The 25,282-nt window shown below is 55.8% G+C and overlaps 1 protein-coding gene across 16 annotated transcripts in view; it reads right to left on the reverse strand.

Moving 5' to 3' along the window:
- Positions 1–2,489: 2,489 nt before the first annotated feature.
- Positions 2,490–25,282, reverse strand: part of DLG3 (discs large MAGUK scaffold protein 3) — a 79,943-nt gene continuing 57,150 nt past the window's right edge. For 6 of the 16 annotated variants that reach the window (XM_065846949.2, XM_065846947.2, XM_071813535.1 and 3 more), the window contains 12 exons: positions 24,451–24,553; positions 18,821–18,935; positions 14,917–15,093; positions 14,165–14,240; positions 13,533–13,632; positions 10,587–10,628; positions 9,826–9,876; positions 8,788–8,889; positions 8,441–8,613; positions 7,754–7,863; positions 6,699–6,790; positions 2,490–5,080 (listed from right to left, as the gene is read on the reverse strand). In XM_065846949.2, coding sequence (XP_065703021.1) covers positions 4,974–5,080; positions 6,699–6,790; positions 7,754–7,863; positions 8,441–8,613; positions 8,788–8,889; positions 9,826–9,876; positions 10,587–10,628; positions 13,533–13,632; positions 14,165–14,240; positions 14,917–15,093; positions 18,821–18,935; positions 24,451–24,553 — 1,248 coding nt within the window. In that variant the 3' untranslated portion in view covers positions 2,490–4,973. Of the gene's footprint in view, positions 5,081–6,698; positions 6,791–7,753; positions 7,864–8,440; positions 8,614–8,787; positions 8,890–9,825; positions 9,877–10,586; positions 10,629–11,774; positions 11,821–13,532; positions 13,633–14,164; positions 14,241–14,916; positions 15,094–18,820; positions 18,936–19,466; positions 19,488–24,138; positions 24,242–24,450; positions 24,554–25,282 lie in introns of those variants that run through there. The other 10 variants (XM_071813530.1, XM_071813531.1, XM_071813533.1 and 7 more) reach the window with 7 other exon arrangements.

Raw genomic sequence — 25,282 nt, forward strand, 5'->3', positions numbered from 1 at the left:
ACAGATTTCCTCCTTGCTTCTGAGAACACGAACAAGGCAGCAGTTCATAAATTCCTCCCTTTCCCCAACCTGTACGTTGTGCCCCTTTTTTCCTAATCTCATGATTTTTTAACTGTTCTCACCCTGAGGAACCCGCAGTAGGAGCACTGGTTCTCCAGGAGCTTTCACTTACTTGGGTGCACCTGGGGCTACCTCCCACCACACCGGCTGAGTAGAGTTTCACTGTTCATGTCGTGGCTGCACTGAGCATTCTGGAAAGGCAGGAAGGGAGAGGGGCTGTCTGCCCACCAGCACTTGGAATCCATCACAGTCATCAGAAATCAAGGTATAAGGAAAAGGGCTGAGGCTTATTAGAGGACTGGGCAGAAGCTGTTAGGCAGCGCACTGGAGCTAAGGGAGGAAATGCCACTGTCACCCCTGCAGTGAGCCAAGTGTGGCCCCAGCAAGGGCCTGCTGCTCTCACAGTGCTCCTGTGAGCTTGCACCATTAACAGCTGCTGCACTGACTGATTGAAACAACTAATTGTTTTTGTCCTCGGGGTTAAAAAACCCTAGAGTCAAACAACATGACCTTCATTTTATAGGAAAGGGATATAAAGAAACACTAAGCATCAGGGGGTACTTAAGGATTCTTCAAGGAAAGAGACACCTTTAACACCATAACTTTACCTCCTGCACAGCAGATGCTTCGGTGCCATGGATCCTGCTGTAACAGCTTGAGGAGAGCAGAGAACAGCAGGCCTTGAAGGTTATGCTGCCAAGCACCATTAGCAAGAAAAGCTCTAAGACAGCTGTCCAGGTGCCTGCATCTCAGGCAACAACAGGGAGAAAATTTTTGAAAAAATTATTATTAAATTCATGTATTAATAAAACCCACCTTCCAGTAGCTTCACAGATCCTGTGCTCCTCTCCCTAACAAGGGCCAAGACAGTTAATTAGCCAGAGCTGCAGCCAGAAGCATAGCCATATTTCTCTATAGCACAAGCAGCTTATGGTCTAATTTTCTAGAAGTGTCTTAGGGCAGATTAGTTTCATGCCTGTTGCGGGTATTTGTAACAGGACATGTTGGGGGAGAAAAGAACCACCCCCACCTACATTTCACAAAGGGACAGGACCATTAATGTGATGACTCTGCTATTGTGTGGTCCAGAAGGACTTTGCTAAGGTCCTGATAAGCAGAGTAATTTGTCCTCAGCCAGAAAAACAGCTTGTTAAAAAGCTTCGAAAGAACAATTCTTTCCCTTCATGCCACTCATGTGGGTTATTCTTCCAGTGATTGTCTCCACCTTACAGGAGTGGCATAATTTGAGAACATAATCCCCTATTCCTCTCCCCGGCAGGAATCTTAGTTTCAGTGTCTGAGCAGATCGGGATGACACATCACTGACTGCACAGGGAGCCGCGTCTGCAGATCCACGTCCTGCAGCTCAGAGCTGCTGGAACTTCGTGGACTGTCCAGAGCAGCCTGGCAGCCACTGTGGCAGCCGTTAACAGACAATGTTCCTGTGATACTTCACATCAACAACTTCATCACGCCAAATCCATCACTATGTAAGGCAACAGTCTTGAGTTTCAGGAGTGGTAATGCCAGCACCAGCTCTGCTTAGCACCTGTTTAATCTTCCAGTGTTTTACTGACAACCACCACCATAAGACTGTTGATCTAATCAGCTAAAGGAGTTTCCAAACTGTGTTTTATTTGTCCAATAAACTTCATATACCGTGACCTATCTGCAAGCAGTATACCCATGCTCAGTGCAACGCCCCTGTTCCCCTGAAATCTCATTTCTCTTGTGTGCAGTTTGAAAGAAAAAAATCAACACATTCAAGATTTAAAACCCCAAACCCTCTCAGCTTTCAATTAGCTCAGCTAAATGACAAAGCAGATTCAGGCAAGAATGTATAACAACACCCCATTAACCACATTTGTCTTCCAGTGAACGCTCCTGTTCTCTGCACTTAAAGGTACTAGAAAAAGATACTAGTTGTCTTTACAACTTCATCTCTCTGATGCCTAAACACCATATTAAACCATAAAAAGATGGTCTGCATTAGCCAGACTATGTTTACTTTGCTGTTTTTACATCCAATACAGGAACAATTATGTAGCAGCATACAAACCCCATTATTTGATCTGCATTTGTAAAGCAGACTCCCCACAATTCAAGCCATGACCCAAAATACATTTTATGGTGTCACGACATCAGACCGCAGTCAACCTGTGTTATAACAACCCAACCAAAAGAGGTGGTTACAGCTGTAAATAGTAGCTCACTTCCTTTTTTTTTTTAAAAAAAAAAAAACCCTTCCTTTTAGGCAAGTTCTCAGTGACAACCTTATACTAAAAAAAAGCTATTCTCTTTTTTTAAAAACATTGTTGATGCATAAAATTGCTGTGGAGAAACCGTATCAATAATTGCTAAGATCAGCACCAAAAACCCCAGGTCTGGCACACAATGAAGGACTCTACAAGAAGGCCTCAAAGACAGAGTTCTTTGCAACTCTCTGTTTATTAAAAATATATGTCTCCTTGGAAGAAACACTGATAACCAACTAGTGTTGTCATGATCGATTCGATACTGTCAGCTATGCCATGGAGTACAGCATCTTTTTCTCCATGTGACTTGATGAGAGGGAGACAGCCCATTAAAGAAAAAAAAGACAGGAACAGTGTGACTAGCAACTTAAGGACTTTCGTTTCACTTACTCCACTTCTCCAAGGACGGACATTTGCAGCAGCTGGAGCAGCAGGGCAGGAACCCCAATGCTGAACAGGAACCTGTTGCCACAGTTTGCTCCTTTAGGGTCGGTCCCACTGACAGCAGGATCCTTCCTGCCCTCCACCGCAGCACGGCTCTGTCCCGGGCGGCCGCTCGGTCCCTGCAGGGCTCCTCGTGATGCAGGGCAAGTGAAGGCAGCTCCTCACCACGTACCGTCTTACAGCAGTTCTGGTTCTCACTGAAAACTGTGACCTGTGCGCGCCGTGCACTGACACGCAATAACCGTTACCTTCAGGGAAGGGGACCGGCATCCCGCACATTCACTTATCCCTATAAAAATAGTGGGAGGTTGGGCCAGGACTTACCTGCTTGTGCGTTGACCTCCTTTGTTCTGGTGCCTGGCACGGTGTCTGACACAGCGCTCAGCAGTTGTCGGGTGGCAGTGCTCTGCACGGGCACCACAAGTGCCCAGTGGCACCGCTCCTTCCCGCAGGCCACGCCAGTCCCCCCAGCTTCGCACAGGGCTCTGCTCCCGTGATGGAGCCTCATTCCAGTGTGGAAGCCAAAGCGTCCTCAAAGACAGACATTTCTCAGCTTAGGACCAACTGTTTCAGCATTGTTCTCTCTTGAAAAATCCTCATGCGCAGCAGATGGGTGCAGCTCTGCACCCCCCTGCCCCACCAACCTGCCAGCATTTTCTAAGGTGACCTTCAGAGAGGGAGCAACACACAATTTCAGAAAGAGAATTTATGCAGAGATGTCAGAAACAGAACCAGGCCAGGTGGCCGCATGTTCACCTGCCAAGCCCCAGCTCCCGCAGCAGCAGGCGATGTCCCTGCTGTGCTGGAAGGACATCCCGGTCACTGGGACGGCCACCATCTGCACCCAGCAGAGCCGGGGATTTGGCACAGGGCAGGGAAGAGAGCGAGGAAGTTTTTCAGTCCTGCTACTGATGTGGAAAAGTGTGAGCGTCCATCCAAGGCACAGCTGGGGGCTTCTCCTGCCAGCGGCTGACGCTGAAGGGAATGCCAGTGTGCTGCTGCCAGCTAGAGCGGGTCATGTCACCTGTGCCCACAGGTACAGGGCCAGCCCAACGTCCCAGGTTTTCCACAGCAACACAGGACAGTGAATACATTTGTTCCATGTAGCCGGTGGAGGATTTCCTAACTAAGCACCGCAGATCTAGATTCTATTTACAATAGAGCCAGCTTAAAAAACAAGTTAAAAAACTGGATTTTATACCCATTCAGTTCATTATTAACAAGAGAAAAATGGAATAATGAAAAAAAAAAAAAGCCAACACAGCAACACAATATGGTTTTGGTTTAAAATCAGCTAAAAAAATAGAACCAAAAGGAAACCTCTCATGCAAACACATAAGGTGGTGTGTAAAACAATGTGCAATTTAATATGTAGTATCATCCATTCTCTTGCTCTGCAGCCTCCTGCTCAGTCTCAGCCTCACTCAGATCAGCTGCTGCTCCTTGCTGCGTTACCCTGGACCTCTGGTCCCTTCGGCACAGGCAGCGTATCAGTCTGCTCTGCCCCACAGGGCCGGGGGGCTGGCAGGAGGCTGGTCCCGATGGGAGATGCTTCCAAAGCACCTGGTACCGTTTTGAGCTCTTCCTGCCCAAGTGGACTCCCTATGCCCAGCGGCTGGGACAGAGGAACTGAAAGATCCTTGCAATAATACAATACCTATGAAGAGAGGTCCCTCAGGTTTCCTAGTCCACGTACATATATATATATAATATATATATAATATCTCTCTATATATTATATATAAATTACATATACAGATAAATAAAATGCTTTCTGCTGCCTTTCTGTCGCACTGTTCAGAGCTGCTAGACAGTCGCACTTGGAAAAATACCCCTGGAGCGCCAATACTGGCTCATGTGCTCAGAGTCCGTTGTTTCACTCACTTCTTACGTTAGTCCTTAGCCGCCTCCTCCCATCTTGATTCTTGGTTTAGTTAATAATAATAATAATAATAATAATAAAAAACGACCTTGAATGGGTTCTCATCTGTCTCTAATGGAGCAGTTGGAAGGTCCATGCAGGAACGGTGGGAACAGTCACGTGATGAACGAGTTCATCCCAACAAAAGAAACAGGACTAGAAAACTCAATTTTGCGACGATCTAAAAAAGGAGGCAGGAATAGTTTTCATATCCTCCCCCTTGGGGCAGAGGGCTTGGGTGGGGTGGGACTTCAGAGATCTTCTGCTCACAGGGAAGCAGGTGGGGGACATCTTCAGAGTTTCTCTGGGGACGAAACCCAGATGTAGTGCCCGGACTGGTCCTCAATGATCTGTTTGATTTTGCTGTAAATCTCTTCAAGAGAGTCTCCTTGTACGATGGCTGGAAGAAGAGAAAACAAGCAAGACCCTGAGCACCAGGCAGCGCTGCACCTTCCCTGCCACGAGCCACAGGAAAGGACTTTCACCCTGCAAAGGGGCTGTTGTGACACGGCCAACACCTAAGCATGACACAACTCATGCCAGGGGAGCTGTGACAGGTGCCTGATGACAGAGGGTTAACCCAGTGTCCCCAAGGGGATTAGCGCAAGCTGATCCCGCACTGGCAGAGCTTCTCATCCCTGTGAAGTGCCGGACAGGTTCTCCACACTGGGCTGCTAATCAGCTTTGCAAACTGTGTCACGCCACCACGCCAAGGCTGCGGGCAGCCGGCACTGCCGCCCCTCCGCCGGCCTGAACCGGGGGATCAGCTGCTCCGTGCCCAGCGCGTCCCCCGAGGTGACAGGTTTCTCCATCCCCTCTGCTTGTGTTCGGTGCTTCCTCTGCTGCGGGGTGGGAGTCGCAGCCCCACCAGGCTGGAAGAGGCCGGCTGAGGGCTGCACTCCCCGCAGTGACTCTCGCCCAAAAACCAGCGACAATCCCACTGTTTAGCATGGACACAACACTCAGCACCTCACTGCGCCTCCTACACCACTGGAGGAGGATGCATGTGGAGGGCCAGCGTGCTCTGGTAACTCAGCCAGGACCGCCCTCCAGCACTTCTCTTCCCTCATTACAAGTTCCTGGTGCAGAACTTGCTACAGCGACCATCTCTGTGCACATTACCCACTTCTTTCAACAACGGGTTTCAGGCAAGAGTGTTCATTCGTGCTCCTCCTGGACGAGCTCTGGAACTGCTGCCTGGAACAGGAGGCCTGGGGAAGGCTCTTACCCTGTTTGTACCCATACATTTGCTCAGCTGAGATCCATTTTTGGAAATTGTTCTGCTTGGGATTTTTCCCGGTAGCTATAGGGTGGGTAACACAGGGTTTGGCAGGGTTACCACTCCTCAGCTTTAGAAGTAACAGTTACTGCACTGGAGGAAAGATGGAAGACCAGTTCCTTTGCCTCTTTTCCAGGATTAATCATGTTACAAACATCAGTTCCTTAATGCACAAGGATGCCTGTGTCATGAGCAGCTCATCAAAGTGCCAGGCAGCCCCTGACTAGCTCTTCAGAAAAGACTGGTTAGGAAGCCAGCCAAACTTCCAGTCTTTTTTTGGGAGACGTTTTGTAATAACTCAGGATATTCTCCACCATTTAGATCACTAATTTTTTACCTTCCCTCTTTAAAACTACTCTTTTCTCTTTTTGAAAACGTTCCCCTTTCCCTCACACGTGGAGTTTTATTTCCTGTAGCCTTGTAGTTCCCTGAATATATGCTGGGCTTCCCCTGCCTGGGGATTTTTTTTATTATTATTAAAGTTGGCAATAAGCTTTCACAACCTCAGAAAATCCTGCCTGACAACTTGCCTCCTTCTCTAGAGCTGGTTTACTCTTATCCACTGATCATGGAGCTGTCCCTTCGCAGAGCCCTGATGGCAAAATGCCATCTCTGCTTTGCTTTGATGAAGCTGGACATTTTCCCATGACCCTGCAGTAAGACAGTGCTGGTAGAGAGGTCACAGCTGCCAGCCAGAAAAAGAAAATAAACTGGATACAAGCCCACTCAGGACACTCACCTGTAAAATACTCTCCAAACTCTTGCTCGAGTTTCATGGCTTTGTCAAAGACCTTGTTGGCCTGTTCATACGTCTGTCTCCGGTTCATCTCCCTGCCGTGTTTAAAAAAAAAAACAAACTTAGCTCTTTTTCTTAGCAATGAACAGAAGTAAAAATAGCCCATGGGGCCGGGGTGCCTGGGAAGCCTCTGCACACCAGGAATGGAAGCTGCGCAGGACCCAGCTCTTCGCTGCCTGGGCACTTCATCTCAACTTCCAGCACTTCTCATCACCACCACCCCCTCATTTCACTGTGGCACAGAATTGGACTCAAACGCAGACAATCCTCTGAATTTGCAAGACCACTGCACAAGTCTCCCTGCCTTTCCACAGCCTGTCACCACCCCCTTCGCCTAGGTTTCCTCAAACAACACCCAAATAAGCAATTTGATCCCCTCTGGCTTTGAGAGGGTTTTCCCCAGTCCCCTTGGTGCCAGCAGAGACTCATCTGATCCCAGAGTCCATCTCAAGCTATTGAACTTCCTCATAGACAACTTTCTCTGCTGCTGCTTGAAGAGTTGCAAGCTCAGCTCTTACATCTTTTCCAGGCTGTGCTCCCAGGGCCAGGAGCAGCAGGATGAGCAGAAGGTCCCCCTTGGGCACACAGGAGATGTCCCCTCTCTGGTCCCCAGGACTGTCCTGGCTCAGCCGCCGTGCAGCTGTGAGCCACCACTACGGGCTGTCAGCAGCTGTCCTGGCTGGGCTCGGGGCCCACGTGAGCAGGTTACATGAGGCAAATTTGGGAGCATTTTTAGATTTCCTGTGGGTAACCCTCTTCGGGGCAAACAAAGGGTTTAAGCCAGAGCAATCCATGGAGCCTGGATGCACCATGGCTTTAGATGTGGAGGGACACCAGAGACAGCAATGGGCCCAGCTCCTCTTAACAAGGGACAAGTTCAGTGCCAGGAACAACCTCTGCTGCTTTCTAAAAAGCAGAGGCAGCAGACAGACATACAAACCCCTGACATGCCAGAGCTGCTCACGCTGGAGAGGCACAGAACACAGTGTTGCACTTACATGAGAGCTTCAATGGATTTTGGTTTGATGAAAATGGCAATGGGATAAAGTTGTGCTTGCTGCAACCTCTTGATAGCATTGCCAGACACATCCAGGATGCAGTGTTTCCCCTGGAAAGGAAACAGTTGGGATCAGAGCTATCCGCAGTCTCCTCTGTGCAGAAAACAGCTTGCTCAGACAGCTGTGCTTACAAGAGAGGAGCCACAGAGATGAAACACCAGCCCTGAGACACAACCCAGCTACAGTGGCCTTACGTTCCTGCCTGCTTAGGGCAGGACAGCAGCAATGCAAAGGGGACTGAACCTTCCTCTGAACACGTGAAACAATTTAGAAGCCATCAGTACACTCCAGTGCTCCTGCGGAGGAAATGTCGCTGTCTCGAGGAGTGCAGCCGGGCACCTTCGCCCTGTGAGCTCCTGAGCACGAGGCTGGTGCCGCCAGCACCCAGATTTTGAGTGGAGTTTGGGTGACAAAGGTAACAGAGGTACAACACCGAGGTGGAGTAATGTGGCTGAGAAAAGCAGCCACGTGGCTTGGCAGGACTCTAGAGGGAGGAGAGGCTTGTGCCACACTTGCTTAACCTGGTAACAGCCCTTCATTAGCAACACTGAGAGGAATGGAACTGCCAAACACACCCGAGTTCGGGCTGGATGTGTCCTGGTCCCAGGAATGCCACCCGACACTCACCCTCTCTGCCACTGCCCGCACTGACTGAATGCTTGTCCCGTAGAGGTTGTCGTTGAACTGCCCGGCCTCTATGAACTTGTTGTCCTGGATGTCTTTCTCCATCTGTTCGCGGGATACAACGAAGTGGTAGTCTTGTCCATCCACCTCGTTCTCACGCCGAGGCCTGGTAGTGTCTGGGGGAGAGCAGGCACCGAGTGAACCCGGGGTGACGCAAGCCAAACCTCCTGGGACAAAACCCACTGGTGCACCCAGGCCCCTCCCTATGCTGTGGGTGAGATCCTGCACGTAGCAGAGACCCTGCTGTCCCCTCCCTCCAGCCAGGGCACTGAGCACCAGCAGAGACTTACGTGGCACGCAGGAACCAAACTTGTGTGGGAATTCGGAGATGAGGTCATCGTTAATTCGGTCCTTTGTTGGCCCCAGGATGATCACTGGCCTCGCGTAGTGAACTGTGAACAAGAGCCACAACCTGAGGCCCCTCCTGCGCTGTGGGCAGCTGACCCTACCGCTGCTTTTGGCATCACCCTGCCCTCTCCCTGCTGGCAGCAGGGGCTCCTGCTCACACAGGCACCCAAAGGTGCCTCATTTAGGCAAGTTTATCTCCTCCTGGTCATAGTTAACATCTCCTTCCCATCTGACCCAAACCATCTGAGCTGCCCCAGAGGAGGTGCTGTGGGTCTCCAGGGTTAGGATCAGCAAAGCTCCTCCAGCACTTGGAGCAGGAGTCAGACAACCGGGACAGTTAGGGGAGGATGCTGGCCCAGGTTGCCCAGAGGTGGTAGATGTCCCATCCCTGGAGACATTCAAGGCCAGGCTGGATGGGGATCTGAGCAACCTGATCTAGTCGAAGATGTCCCTGCTCATGGCAGGGGGGTTGGACTAGATGAGCTGTGAAGGTCTCATCCAACCCAAACTATTGTGATTCTGTGCCACAGAGCTGGGGGAGTGACAGCAGCCTAAGAGTCTGATCCAGCTTCTGGCACTGAGGCTGGGACTATGCAGCCTGAAAAAGAATCTGCAGGGATTGAGCATTGAGCAGGGTAAATGCTGAGGGCTGCTCTGCAGCACGGACCCGGGCAAGGCAGGGAGGGATAATCCCATCCTCAGCTGGGGAGTAAAGCCCAGCACAGTTGGGTCTTGCAACCCAGACCAGGTCACAAGACTCTTCTGTTGACTAAAAAGGAGCGATCAAGGCCAGGGAAAGCCCCATAAGGCAGCGTGTGCGCCCAGCTCCTTGCTGCACACAAGAAACTCCACGTGTGTTCACGCGGTGCTGCGCTGGTATGGCGCAGAAGCGGGGAGGTTGCACCTGTTGCACTGGCTGTGCGGGGGACATGGGTGCCCAAGCTGGAGCGGGCAAGGAGCAGCTCAGCACCAGGACTTACTTTCTTGCCGTGTCACTGGCTCATAAGACAGTATGGTGTCCTCTTGTCCTTCTGCAACAGAGCCGGGGAGAGGCAGGTGAGCACTCAAAGTTTTCCAGCCCCTCCACACCCACAAGGGCCTGGCTCCCATCCCCACCAGCCTCCTGCAGCCCCGGGAACACCTCCAGGCTGCCCGTCACACCACCAGCTGACGCAGAGTGCGACAGGTATGCAGCCACCAGCCACTGAGCCACGTTAATCATTCACATTCCAGTCCTGGGTCAAGCCTTCTGTTTCCTTCCCCACTGACGTGGATTTGGGACCCATTAGGACGCACCGTCCTTCCCGCAGGGTGAACATGTTGCAGAGATTTAGAGAACCCGCTGGGGACAAAGAGAACATTTGCTGCAGCTGGACTCCCACAGTCTTGTACAGGCTTGGGCTACCTGAGCCACTTCTGCTACAGACCCGGCCTCTGGCCATTGCTTCCTGCAGCAGGCACTGAGGATGGGGAATAACATGGACTCAGAATCCACCACAGAGCCCTGGAGCAGAGCCCTCAGCCAGGAGAGAGCAGGAAAGCAGGCAGGCTCCCTCCTGCCTCCCCAGCCCCTGCTTCCCCCCACCCCGAGGAGGGAGCTGGTTGCAGTGTCTTGGTGTCACCAGCAAGAAGGACCAGCCTCCGAACAGAACCACCACTGGGGGAAGACAAGATGGAAGTGCCAAAACATGCACACACATACATGCACAGGACTGGGAGAACAGGTGAGACGCACACTTACTGGAACTGCTCTCGCTGTCACTGGTGTTTGATGTCACACCCTCTGCAAAGCAACCAGAGAGAAGCCCCTTCAGCAGGAGCATGGGGACAGCCCAGTTGTCACCCAGCATGACTGACCCAGGGCAGGGCAGCACCGGTCTCCCAAAAAAACCCGCACCCCAGCACCCAGTGAGATAAGCCTGTGCCACATGGGCAGGGCAGCATCTCTCACCCTTTGCTGGGAAATCAGGGACATGCAGGGGGACGCTCGGCTGCTCCGGGAAAGGGCTGGGATGCCGGGAAGGGGCTGCCTGACAGGGCAGGTCTGAGCTTCCCACAGCGAGGGAGGGAAGGTGGGGTGCATGGGGAGGAGGGTGCTGGGGTGCAGCATGCACATAAGAGGACCTGGCTCCACACTGGCATGGGGATGGAGTAGCTTACCTCTGGGGACAGGGCTGGGACTCACAGACAAGAACAGTCACAAGACAGTGACAAGATAGGACAGAGATTGGGGTTTGGCTTGCTCAGGCTGGTCCCAGTGCTGCAGCCACCCCACACAGGCTTGCTGGCCAGCACCTGCCCCAGTTGGGCTCTGCACCACTCAGGGGGGTGCAGAGCTTGGCAGGGGATTCAGACCCAGATGGGAGGGCCGAGGGGCTCCTGGCATTGTTGTTTTGCAGCTCTGGGTATGTGGTGCCACAGACTCAGGTGGCGACACTTCAAAACACTGTCACCCATTCAGCTCAGAGGGGACCCATCATGGTCACAGCCACCTCCCACCTGCACTGACAGCAGCTTCAAGTCTTTGAGCACTTAACCAGCCGCCAGCCCAGCCAGGAGCAGGAAGAAGAGGAAGATGAGGAGGCACAGCTCACCCTGGGTGTGGTGGGCAGCCCTCAGCTGGGCTGCTTAGGGTATGGCCAACATTCCCAAGCAAACCCCCCATCTTCTCCTGCGTGCAGCAGCAGCACCGCTTCACACCCAGCAGCCTCTGCTGGCAGATGGGGCATTCCTCAGCAGATGGGGCATTCACTGGCAGACACCCCGACACACATGGCATTCCCTGGCAGAGGAGCAGCACCCGTGGGGCTCTTCCTTCCCCGCACCCCGAGAAGCGCAGCTGCCCCAGCTGGAGCCCAGCCATTCCCCGGGCACCACCAGGCATGCCAGTGACGGAAAGTGTGAAGATGCACATCGAAATTCAACTTACTCAGGTTCTTTGCTCCATAATAATCGTCACTTAACCCAGGGAAGTCCTGATTCACAGACAGCAAGAAGGGGAGAGGGAGGGAGAAGAGAGCGCGGGAGAGGGCAGTCAGGGGGACGGGGAAGACAGAGCCAGACCAGCATTAGTGACAGGCGTGCAGAATGGCCCAGAGCTGCAACTGCAAGTGAGGTTAAATGTTTTCAGAGCGGACACCATCAGCCCGCTACCAATGTTTCACCTCGTGCAGCTGGACCCCCCCCCCACCAAGCTCATCCTCACTGCCAAAGATCCCCCAAGGGCCACCCTGGGTCTGGGGAGGGCAGGGTGGCCACAGCAGAATCAGCTGGTACCAAGCGCTTGCAGCACTGAACTGGTGGCAGGAGGGACGAGGTGCTTCTCCATGCGCTGTACTGGTGGGACACAGCAGCTCTGCGCTCCCCTGGAACAGCCCAGCCACTCCAGGTGCAGACACAGCATGGCCAGTCCCCTAACGTGGGGCAGGGGGGCACATTTTTCCCCATCTCTCCATGCCCCAGTGCTTGCATGGGCTGTGGAAACATGGGGGAAGGATCCCCCAAACACAAACTGGGATGGACAACAGCAGAGCATGGGCAGGGAGCTGGCTGTGGGTCTGTGACATGGGCTGGCAAAGAGCATTGCCTGCCTCACCCCCATGCTGTACATCACTGCATGGCTGGCCAAGGGCAGTGTTCCAGTGAGTCCCCAGCTCCAGGATGGGGCTAACTGGAGCCCAGCCACATTCAGGAACTATGAGAGATATGCAGACACACAGGTCTAACCTTCACCGCAGGCCAGAGGCTTATGCTGGCTGCCAAGCTCACTGTAAGCCGGTGCCAGGCTGGCACAGGCAGCACAGGGATGAGGGCAGCCCCAGAGCAGCCTGGCACCAACCTCCTGCCTCTGCATCACCCCAGGAGAGACACAGGAGGGGAGCGGACACGCTGTACCAGCACCAGGGCAGAAACACTGGTCTGCCTTGCCCACGTCCTCTTCCCCAAGGTGTGAGGACCACAGCTCTGTCTGGGACACTTGTCAAAGAAGTGGATGCAGTTCAGCATCTGGCAGGACGAGGGGCTGGGTTTGGCATGCAGCTCCAGTACTGCCCATGTCAGGATTTCTGGCAACAAATTGAATGTTCTGTCTTTGCTGGGAGTCCCAGGGTGCTGTCAGGTGAGAGCTGGGGACCCCACAATGTCTGCAGGCAAGCACCCAAGATGTGCCTTGGTCACGGGTGGGCAGCTCCTCCAACAGTGAGGGCACAGCTTCCCCATGCCCACAGGGTTTAACCCGCGTGAAGGGCTCTCAGATGGGAATATGTAGCTGCAAGTCTGTTCTCGGGGAGATGAGGAGCACAGCCCCTCAGGCCTGAGAGGGACAGGAGCAGCCCTGCAGGAGGTGACCAGTCCCTCGCTCGGAGGGGTGCAGCCCCTGGCAGGCAGAGGGAGGGAGCAGAGCCCACAGCAGAGGTGGGAGAGCAGGGAGAGGCAGAGCAGGGGGTCAGGTGGATGAAAAGATGAAGACATTGAACATGAAAGAGAGAGAGAAAGCGAGCGCCAGCCCGCAGCCGCTGCTTTTGTTTCAGGCTCCAGTTTCTCCCTAGCTGCTGGCATGACTGTGGAGCACAAATCCAAATGCAAGCAGATGCCAGGACCCTGGCTATGGAAACGTGCCGAATCTCTCCCCTCAAGGCAGGGGACCTGAGGGTCACACGCTTGCCCTGTCTGGCCAGCTGCTACTTACGTTCCTGTCCGCTGCTCTCCTGGGCCAGGTTCTCTTTGCTCTTGTAAAATGGAAACTTTCGAGAGAGGCGGAAACTCTTTTTACGTTTCGTTTTGATCGACTGAAGAACATGGAGATGGAAGGGAGGACAGAAAAAACAATGGTGTTTAACGCATGTGGGAAAAATTAAAGTGAAGAGACAATGAGGAGCTGTGGCAGGGCAGTTACCCTCAAAAGAAATAATGGATATTACATGAAAACTGTAATGCAGGAAAAAAATTAAGCATGTAGAAAAATGCAGTAGGGATGCTGGGAAGCCGATGGAGCAATCAGCAGCTCTGCAGGGGTAGCCAGGCCGTTCTCCCTTCCTTGTCTGCTCACCAAGCACTCTGCATGAGGGGTGAGGGCATCTGCCTGCAGTGGCATGAGCTGCCTGCAGCCAGCACCAGCCGTGGGCTGTGGTGGGATGGGCTCTGCTCCCCCACCACTCCAACCAGTTGTCCTTCACCTGCCTGGGGCAGGTCCAGTTGTGCTGCTCTTGGCTTTGGGATTTCTCCAGCCACCCCACCAGGAACTCTGGCTGTTGGGACTCATCCTGCCCCCCACTAGCTACCGGCTCCAGGTGTCCCTCTGAGCCCCAGCTCAGCACTTACCCTGTTGGACTCAATCATGCCAGTCCTGGCGTGGAACTTCACTGTTTTCAACCGTGCTCTCTCCTTCTTTTCCACCCTGATTGGAAGTTAAAGCAGAAAAAGAGCCTCTAGTCCCCTGCGTGTGCCCTCTGTTCTGCCCACTTGGCTCCCCAGGCAGCTCTGTGCACACTCAGGTGGTTGCCTTGCTGGCGAAGGGCAGCTCCTTCCCAGACAGGGACAGAGATGGAGCTTCTACCTAGGGTCTGGCCAAGGCCAGAGTCTGCAATAGCAGGAGATGGGACAAATCAGCCTGCCCAGGAGGGGAGGGACAGAGATAGGTCTGGCTCTGCAGATGTGAAAGCAGCACCAGGCAGCTACTCTGCTCCCTGACACTTCCTTTCTCATGGGACCTGGCTTGCATAGCTGGGCAGGTTGTCAGAGGACACAAAGAACAGCTCACAGTCACTGCTGTCACTCTACTCTCACTTGGAGCCCTCGACTGGCTAACACCAGCTCTCCATCTCCATGGGGACCACAGAGGGGGCTGAGTGCTTCTCTCTTCACCTGGAGTCCCATCCAGCTTTAGAGAACATCACCCCAGGGAGACCTGCACACAGCCCCAGCTTGCAACCAGGGTGCAGCCACAGAGAGCCAGGTGGGCTGGGACCACAAGGAAATCTCACCCTGAACAGATCCCACCTTGAGGGCCGCAGGGCTCACAGAGCCTGGGGAGCTCCAGGAGGCTCCACAGGCTGCTGCTGATGGACACTCACCTCTTCTTGCTGGGGATGACCCCGATCTGCTCGCTCTCGCCGTGGGGTGTGACAAGCCTGGCTTGCCACCACTCATCATCAGAGGCATTGATGACGTGCAGAATGTCCCCGTAGGAGAAGCTGAGCCCCTGGCTGGGCAAGCAACTGTCCCGGGTCCGGTCGTAGTCAAACAGGGCTCTGTGGAGGGGCAGAGAGAGGAGTGATGCCTTTCCTGAGCACGGCCAAGCGGTGAAGGCAGCAGGCCTCCTGGGGCACTTCCACCTTCATACCTTAAAGGATTAAACCCCAAAATTTGTGGAAGTCTCCTGCTGAGGCAAGGGGTGTCATGCAGCCACCAGCACACCCCTGAAGTGTGCAATGCAGGAATAACAGCGCTGGACCAAAACAACTTGCTCTTGACCTTTGCTGCAAGGGGCAGACGAACCACAGAGGTGTCAAAGGCAGCTGTGGTTAGTGAGCAAAGCTCATGCAGCCCCAAGAAAGCAGCAGCGTGCAGGACACCAGTCCCCTCCAGAACTGCAGGGCCAAGGAGTGGGATGGGAACATCAGACCCTGGGGCTGATGGAGGGCTGCACAGGCAGAGACTGCGGGGTGCTTTGAGCATGCACTTTGTTTACATATAGGGGTACATTAGTCCAGAGCCTGTGAATCAGGAATGTATCTGAGGATATATATATCTGCTTCTACAACTGAGCCTTTCCAGCATCCTAAATACTTCCCCTGAAAACAGTTTCTTTAGTTTAAAATTACCTTTAATATTAAACTAACCAACTACAGAACAGTGTTGTTTTTTGTTTGTTTGTTTTTTAATAACTAGAGGAGCACTAATACCCTTCCTGCACACACTTTATCACACACAGCACTGCAGCCTGTACCCACAAGTTTCTCTCAGTGACTCCACGAGCAACTCCTTCTACGAATGTCAAACCTCAAACCCTGTCTGCTTTGATGTATCCACTTTGCAACAAGCCCAACCAAGGGGAACAGTCACTAAAAGCAGCACTGCTGGCAGCACAAACCCTACGCTCGCTCCTGGGACATCAGCCCCACTCACCCCCAAGCCCGACACAATCTTGGGCACTGCAAACACTGGCTGGCTGCTGGTTTAATCCTGGCACTAACAAGCCTTCCTCTACCAGGAGAGACACCCTCTGTCCTGCTCCTTACCCCTTTCTGCTGTGAGGACTCCTCAGAGGGCTTGAAAGCACAGGGTACAAATGGGAGGGCTGAGGGACCATGCAGCAGGTCCCCAGGGAGCAGCAAAGCTTGGAGGGCACTTCTTCAGTCAGATCCCTGCTCCAGCGCTACCAGGGCAGTGCTGCGCGATGAAACTTTTTGGGTCAAGGCAGCTAGTCTTGAATGGGGAGCAGGAGAAGGGCTGCCCTATGCCTCGGAGAAAGCTCTTTGGGACAAAACCTGATGCAGCCCTATGCATCCAGGTACCTCCAGCCACCAGATTGCTCCCCCTTTCCCAGCTTGCTCAGGGCTGGGGCAGCTCTCATGCTCGGTCCCTCTGCACCCCAGCACGCTGGAGCTGATAGCAAAGCACCGGAGCTGATAGCAAAGCACCGTAGGGCCCTGAGGCTGGCGGTAAGCAATCCTCGGTAAGTAACCCTCGCAGGCAGCTCCTGGCCAAAAGATAAGGCTGCGTGTGGCCGGCAGGCCCCTGCTGTCGGGAGCAAAGCACGAGCCAAGGCCCCGGGGAACTGGTCAGGCTGGTTCCTGAACCAAGATGGGCTGCGGGGCACCCTGCCCACACCTTGCACCCTGCCTGGTCCTCGCCCCGTGGCTCCTGCCTCCTCCCACAGCAGCCACTGGCATCCCAGGGCTGGCACAGCAAGGTCTGGGCAAGGGCCGGACATCTGCAAAGCAGCGGCACGAGGCATTTGCTTCCCTGAGGCACGATGCTTCTAGAGAACAGCCTCTGGTCACGTTGGCACCCAGGACCTGGCGTGTCTGGGTGCATCCTGGGGCACACAGGGGCCTGGTGGCAGCGTGATGGCTCCACTCTCCAGCTTGCATCATACTGCAGGAGCAGGCAGGAGAGCAGATGGTTTGGCTGGAGGGCAGGGGAGTGGTGCCAGGGACTCGACACGGCCTCCTCCCAGTGCCCGGGCACAACGCCTGCGTGACCCCCATCCCCGCCCGGCACAGCCCCAGTGCCGGCGGACTTTGCCCTGTGGCAGCGCAAGCTGCAGGCAGGCAGCCGCAAACCTGCCTCGTCCCTGCCTGCGCTGCGCAGCTGCAGCCCCAAAACACGTGGTGAGCAACAGCACCCGCAACTTGGCTCTGGCAGGCACTCGGGGTGCCCAGCTCCAGCCCCATCAGCAGCACACGGGGTGCAACACAGCCTCACTGGGCTGACTCAAGCAGTTGGGTAGCGAGTCCTGTAATTGGTGTCCTGTCCGCAGCGCAGCAGCAGCTCAGCTGGTTTCGGGTAAACTGTGCTCGAAACTACCCCGCCCAGAAAGGCTGGGGCAGCCCAGGCACCCGGCAGTTCTTGCAAGCACGGGTGCACGGCTGTCAGAGCTGGGGAAGGCCAGGAAGGGCCATGCAGGGGGAAAGCTCTCCCCTGGGGTCACCCTCTCAGCAAGGCACAGCCTAGCTCCTGTCTGAAGCCACCTGGGTTTATGTGAGGGGACACAGTACTGTGGAGGCCACTGAAGCCATGTGAAGGGATGCAGCAAGAGATGCAAGATGCTACAAGCAGCCCAAAGGCAGTGGGGAGCTCTCTGGCTCGCAGGCATGCCCCTAGATGTGCAGCACCTATCCAGGCAGCGAACAGGAGACTCACAGGCTCAACTCAAGCTGGACCCACCCTAAACCCTGCTCCACCCGTGAGTGTGTCCATAGGACAGCAATTGCCAGACTAGCAATCTTTTTCAACACGGTCCCCAGCTTGTTGCACACCCCCACCATGGAGCCCAAAGATGCTAAATCAAACAAGATGCCTGCAGAGCCTCACAGGAGGCATGAACTGTAGGAACCCAGAGCTGCAGCTCTCCCCTCCTGCCAGACCAGGCTTGCAATGGGTCCAGCAACAGCCTGAAGCCCTCTGCATGGAGTAGCCATGCAGTGGGAGATGTAGGCTGAGGCTGATGCAGCCTCGGCCCTTGTCACCCTTCCCACAGGGAAGGAGAAGCATCCCCTGCTCCTGCCAGCCCCCACCTGCAACATGCTGTGCAGGGTGAGGATTTACAGGATTATTTTAATTACCAAGTTAAAATTACTCATTAGCTGTCAGCTCCCTAGCGCTGTGGCAGGCAGGAGGTGGCAGGAGGCAGGCAGTGAGCAGGGGCTGCTCTGGCAGTGCAGGACTTGCAGCAGTTGCAGCTGCATGGCTACTTAACCCCTGCCTGCCCTGCGCCTGGCTCCAGACCAAAAGCACATTGAGGGCTCAGAGCAATAATCTTCCTAAGAGCTCATCTCCCCTCCAGCTAGATCCTGTTGCTGGAATGCCAGGAGATGGGGAGAAGCCTGTTAGCAGGGAACGGTTCGAGGAGAGTGCTGTGAACACTGCCCTGAGCTGTCTGGGGCAGAAGCTGCAGTGGATGTCCAGTGTTCCCCAGTGGGTCAGCTTGGCCAGCAGCTACCCAGGGCTCTGTAGAAGACACCACTACTTTCCAAAGCGGGGTAGCCCTTGGAACAGACACTTGAGTGCAAAGCACCCTGTCCTGGCAAAGCAGTGCAAAAGCAGCGCTCTCCCTGCTGCAGCCTCTGGGCTTCATAATACATCTATCACACTTGCTTCCCCGGCCTCCAAAACAACCATCCACAGAGATGTCCACACAGGTGCCATACGGCCCAGGCTGAACCGTTCCACCCTGCAATCCTGCCTTGTGGGGATACACCCGTCCCACTTGCCTCCAGCTGCCTAAGCAGGTGGGGGGGTGCTGAGCCTTACCGGACATAGAGAGATCTCTTCTCACTTGTTCGGAGGGAGCCAGAGCCTGAGCTCATGCTGCTGTTCATCATCTGCTCCCTCAGGTCGTGGATCTTTGACTCAAAGCGGCTGTACTCTGTGGGGAGAGAGGCGGTCAGTGCAGGCAGGAGCTGCCACCAGGTCACTGCCCTGCACCGAGCACAGAGAGAAGCAGTGACAGCCATCAGGCATCTTGCCCGTGAGCCCATCCGTCCATACACAAGCCGAATAGGCTACAGCACCCTGTGGGAGTCCAGGCAGGGCATCTGGAGTAGACAGGGCACCGGCTGCTCCCAAACCCACACCAAGCCCCCGCTCGGGCAGCTCAGGCAAAGGCTGCAGAGACCCTGAGACCTCCACCACTACTAAGCTGCAGCTCAGCAAGGGAACAGCTGGGCAGGGCTCAGCGAGCCACTGACCTACAGAGCAGTTCAGAACTGCAGGGAAAGAGCCCCTCCAGGAGACCCTCGCCCACCGGCTAGAGCTGCAAAGCACAGCTGCAGCCATCAGGGCATCCCCCCTACTGACTGCTCTGCCAGCAGCAGAGCCCCTCAGCCCAGCAGGCACAGGGAAGAGGGAGGCAAAGCATGCCCCCCCCCGCGAAGGGGAGCAGGGAGAAGGAATTCACCTTTCACACCTACATCCCGGCAGCAGAGACCCCAGGAAGAGCCAGGAGACCCTCCAGAAGCCGTCAGCAGCTCCCTGCCGGGTGGCTGGATGGGAGCAGCCACCACCCCGGCTCCTGCCGCTGCACCAGCCCGACCTTCAGCTGGGTGTAAAGGTCGGGCTGGCCAGCGGAGGGTGGAGGCACGGGCCCTGCTTACTCAGGGCCAGCCGGGGAAGGTTTGCCAGGCAGCGAGCAATGGCGGCACTGTGGCACCAGGGAAGCTGCCGACATCACCACAGCCCACCCTGGCAGTTCTCACCCTTGATTTCATCCCCTGGGTACCCCCTGCAGTTATATCCCCACATCTCCGTGAAAGACTCATCTCTGCTGTACAACTCGCCTGGAAAGCCTTCTCCACAACCCAGTGGTTTACATGTGGTTTGGGTATATTTTTTTTCGTGTGAACTAGAGCACAGCAGCTCGGCAGCAGAGCCATGTGCTCGCTGCACACAGAGCTCCAGCAGCGCAGGGGACCACGCAGGCAGCTGCCTGGCCTGCGGAGCTGCATCTTGCAGGGGTGGTGGGAACAGCGCACTGCTAAGAAATGCGCTGTGGGCTGCGTTGGAGAGCCAGCCCCTCATCGCGCACGGCTCTCGGTGCAGACACACAGGGGGCTGGGGTTATGCAGCTGCAGCCTGGCCTTTCCCGACTCTCCAGCCCTCCCCGCAGCTGGACTCTCTCAGGCATCCCCCTCCCGCACTCAGCTGCCAAAGATGCATTTTTACTTAAAGACTGGAAGGAAAAAAAAAAAAAAAAGCGATACACACAAAAAAGCACCAAGCGGCACATAGAAACTCCACATGAAGCCCTATCCCCTGCCACGGACATCAAGAAGTGCCATATACTGGGCAAGGTCAGCTGCTTAATGCAGAGGTTATCAGACCCCCACCTATCCCAGCAGCCAAGGGGCACCCACTCCTGCGCCTGCCTTCCTGCCAGCAGAGGGAAACTCGGGAGCAGCCAAGGCTTATTTTATAAGAAAACCAGATTTTGACACCAAATCAGCACTTTTGCACCCTCCAGCCTGCACCAGGGCTTTACGGAGCTCCTGGCAGAGGGAGGGGAGCTTCAGACCCCTCCAAACCACTCTCCCCACACCAGAGTGGACCACAGCATTTGTGTCACAGCTGATCCTGCCCCAGGATACCCATGAGCTCTTGCATCCCAGAGGAGCCTCCGTTGGAAGTGGGTACAGCTGCTCCATAAACCCTCTTCAGTATGGAAGGGCTATTTCCCCCTGAAAAACTGCTCAGCTGGGTGCTACAAACCCCATGCCCAGCCAAATCATCCCAAACCCCACTGGGGGCACAGGAAGGACCACTGCTTCCCAGCACGTGGGACTGCATCCCTCCTGTGACACTCTTCCCCACAAGAAGCCTGGTGTGGAGGATGCACTGCCCAGAATTGGGCAGGCAGCAAAGGGCAAAAGCAGGTTTAGCTGCCACTGGGATCAGGATGGGGATGTCAGGAGGTCAACCTCTGGGTGCCACCGCCCTGCCAGCAACCATGGCCCCTACATGCAACCCAAGAGCAGAGCTCTCTCACACGCCCCCACTTCAGCCAGGGCACTTCATGGATGGGACTTTCCAAATTTCACTGGAGCAGCCATGCTGCTTGCAGGAGCTGGGAAAAGCCCACTGACATGACAAGAAACAAAAGCCAGGCTGGACGCAGGAAACTAAAGAAGGACACAGGGGCTGGAGAACAAATGCAATCCTGTCCTGGGGTCTCTCAAGGAGACACCAACCCATGCTTGCTCCAGCTGCAGGAGGGCACAGAGCAGAGGAGCAGCCAGCCCCAAAACCAAACCTGGCCCCTCCCTCCCAGTGCAGGGGAGGCAAGGTAACCCTGGGAAGGAACACGGGATGCTCCCAGCTGTCACCAGCCCCTCCTTATCTGCCCACTGGAGCAGCCTCTGAGACAATTACTGGCAGGTAAGCCCCAGCAAGCAGCTCTCCTGCCTTCGCTCCCTGGCTCACAGCCACCTTGCCTCTACATCCTGGAAGATCTCCTGTGCAGTCGGAACCCGCCCGAGAAGCTTGCCCATGGCATGGCGGGGAGGTGAGCCACAACTGATCCCCACCTCCCTGGCATTCCACGGGACCCAGGTGCTGGACATGTTCAGGCCACGCTTATCAAAACTGAAAAATATGCAACAGGTGACCTGGCACCTCTTGCCACGAGTGCCACTGCGGCGCTGCACCGCGTGCCAGGAGGGGCAGGACGTTTGCTGTTCCCACTTAGCAACTCAATAAAAAACACCACTCCACCCTTTCGCTGCTCTTCCCTTCCCAGGTGCGGTGCCCCTGGAGCTGGACCTGATCCTGCACCACGGGGTGAGCTCACCACCAGGAGCAGGATTGGGCCCTGCAATGCCCGAGCGCACACAGGTCACAGACCAGTAAGAGCAGGCCGGGATCTGCTGCCAGCACCAAGGATCCCAGCACTGGCACACGCTGGTGTGCTGCAACTGTAAATACACCCAGTGGACCCAACAAGACAGAGGGTCTGCAGTCGATTTCTGAGTACCAGGAGCCAGTGCAAGGGGAGAAGGCGCTGGTAGAGAGGAACTACACTATATGAGAAAGCAACCCCAGAGCACGCACAAAGCCTCATGTGTGTGTCCTGCGCTCTCTGACATGCAAACCTGCCTGCCCAGTGCCAGGCTGGCTCCATCAGACCACTGGCAGAGCCCAGAGATGCTCAGCCATGGGCTCCAGCCCAGACACCTGTAAAATCTATCCCCAGCTCCTTCCTTCCCCTCAAGCCCAGCACTTTATCACCCTGATCCCACACACCTTCCAGGTGTGGGGTTAAAATACAGACAACTTCCTGCACAGGGCACACATGCTGCAGGTCCAGGTAAGCAGAGGGGAGTACAGCACAGGGAAAGCTTGGAGCCTTTGAAAGGTCATCGTGCAGCCCTGGCACTTCCCTTTGAGTGGCCAGCTCAGAGAAATGCCATCATACATGTTTTTGTATTTTCAGGTTAGGAATATCAAGGCTTTGTTGCATGGGGTGTGAGGAGGGGAAACTGCCAAGCCCAAGTGCTGGTGATAGTAACAAAGGTCAGAGGGAGAAGTGCTCAAAGGGAAGGACTCATCCAGCACCACACACGCAAGCCCTACCTGTGTTCATGTACGAGAGACAGGAGCCATCCTCCACCTCTGCTAGCAAGGGAAAACTTCCCAAAGCCCCTTTCCACCAGTGTCTCCTCCTTTAGGCATCCTATGATCCAGATCTCCTGCTACTTCCACAGCCATGATGCACATAAAGGCAAACATCTGGGAGCATACACCCCTTGAGGGGACCCAGCCTCACCTGCATCTGGGGCTCATGCCAGGCAGACCTTTCTCCTTGGCTGCCAGGCCTTCAAGCCTTTGGAGTGCTGAGGTCAACTCCCAAGATACAACAGGCTGCGTTTCACAGCAGCAATGCTGCCTCCCGGGACAGCTGCAGCCTGTGTGCCGGTGCTGTTGCCTGCATGTGCCAGGAGCCATCGTGGACCCAGAAAGCCATTGGCTACAAAGCAATGACATTTCAGCCTCGGTCTAGAGGGATTTCAAAACGTTTTGGCCTGTTTGATATGTAGGAAGCACTCTTTGTTGGCGTGTTTGCCAAATCTCAAGTGGCAAAGGGAGCCAGAAATACAAGAACATTAAGTGCTTCCTGGAAAGAAAGAAAAATAAAAAGCCAAAACAAACAAACCCCACACCCTCAGCACACCCCAGAGTGGCAATAACGGCTCTGTGTCCCAGTAGCCTCTGCTATGGGAAGGAGGAGATACAGTGGGGACAGGGACCCGCAGAGTGACACCGAGAAGGCAAAGGGCAGCTGAGTGACGGCATGCTGGCCTCGGCAGAGAGCACCAGAGCTGCTGAGGGGACAAACTAGCACGGCCCAGGAGAGACACCTTCACCAGGGGACATGACCTGCTGCATCCCAGCGCGGTGCAGCTCGGAACATGGCAACGGCGCCGCAGCAGCCGCGGGAGCAGCTCCCGGCCCCTCGCCCTCTCCAGCGCTCGCCCTTCCAGCCCCCGGGTGACGCTTCAGCCCTGCCAGCGGGGGAGGGTCTCGGTCAGCAGCCGACAGATCCGTCCCTGCCGCGGCCAGACACTGGCTGCCCCACGCGGGACTCGCCCAGCCCACGCGGGACCACCGGCCTCCGACACCTCTGCCGAGGGCATTAAAGGCCAGCCCTAACGAAAGGCAGTCGCTGGGGCAGGCGGGATGCTCGGAGTCGGGGATGAGCCTCCGCCCAGCAGCGAGGCGCCGGTTCCAGCCCTGCCGGGCCGGTGGCCGCAGGGGGACTCCCGGAGCCCACCGCGCGGGTGGGGGGAGGGAGCCGCCCCCCCAGGACGAGGGGCAGCCGTACCACTCATGAACCTGGCCGGAGCACTCCCTCGGTCCCAGGCCACACAGCACGGCCCACGGAACCCCACGGAGCGGGACCTCGCGGCGACGCCCTCCGGTAAACAGACACCCTCCCCCGCCCCGCCCCCAACCGGAGACGACCCCTTCGCGGCGAGGCCCCGAGCCGGCCCAGGCCCGAAGAGGGCGGCCCAGGTCGTGTCGCCAGGCCAGCCGCAGAGCCGGGAAGGCGCGGGCGAGGTCGGCGGAGTCCCGCTCACCTGTACGCCGGTGGGGGGCGGCGGCGCCCCCGGCAGCAGCCCCAGAGCCGCCCGGCCCGCACACAAAGCCGCGCAGGCAGCGCCGGCGGGACGCCACCGCCCCGCCCCCCCGCCACGCCGACCAATCGGCGCCCACACATCCCCCCCAGCCCCGCCCCGCGCCAATCGGCATCTCGCAGTCCGCCCCCCGCCCCGGCCTCCCGATCGCGCGCCAGCAGACGCCCCGCCCCCTCATCTGCATGCAACGCCCCGCCCCCGTCCACGACCCCGCCCCCGTTCCCGGTGGCCGTTCCCGGTTCCCGGCGCCGGTACCTTCTGGCCGGTACTGCGCGATGATGGTCACCGTCTGCCCCGCTCGCTTCAGCGCCGCCGCCGCCTGTTCGTGAGTGGCATTGCGGAGGTTCACGCCATTCACCTGCCGGGAGAGAGCGGCTCCGCTGGACCGGATCGACTGGGGCTCACACCGACCTGGTCTGCTCTGTGCCCCAGCCCTCGGCACCGCTGTCTCTGCTGCTCCCGCCCCTGTACCGGTGCCCGCGGTACCACACTCTCAAGTGCCTCATCACCCAGCCCCTGTGCCCCCAGTACCATCTCTAGTACGGGCATCTCTGGTACCTGCACCCAGCCAGCCTGGGCACTGTGGGTGCCCTACACCGGTTGCTGGGCAAGGAGCTGGGCAGGCCCTGCTCTGCCACAGGTCACATCCCAGGCAGGTTGTTGCTCCGTTTATAGAATCGTTTCGGTTGGAAGAGACCCTCAGCATCATCAAGTCCAACCATAACGTAACTCTAGCCCTAACCCATGTCCCTCTAAATGCCTTTTAAACCCCTCCAGGGATGGTGACTCCACCACTGCCCTGGGCAGCCTGTTCCAATGCCTGACAACCCTTTTCGAGAAGAATTTTTTCCTAATATCCAATCTAAGCCACCCCTGGCATAACTTCAGGCCATTTCCTCTTGTCCTAGTGCTTACTTGGGAGAACAGATCAACACACTCCATGCTACAGCCTCCTTTCAGGTAGTTGCAGACAGCGGTAAGGTCACCCCTCAGCCTCCTTTTCTCCAGGCTAAACAGCCCCAGTTCCCTCAAGCCACTCCTCATAAGGTACACCCAGCAGCCACATCCACACCAGCACCGGGGATGG

The sequence above is a fragment of the Patagioenas fasciata genome, chromosome 11, assembly GCF_037038585.1.
Source record: "Patagioenas fasciata isolate bPatFas1 chromosome 11, bPatFas1.hap1, whole genome shotgun sequence".
Lineage (NCBI taxonomy): Eukaryota > Metazoa > Chordata > Aves > Columbiformes > Columbidae > Patagioenas > Patagioenas fasciata.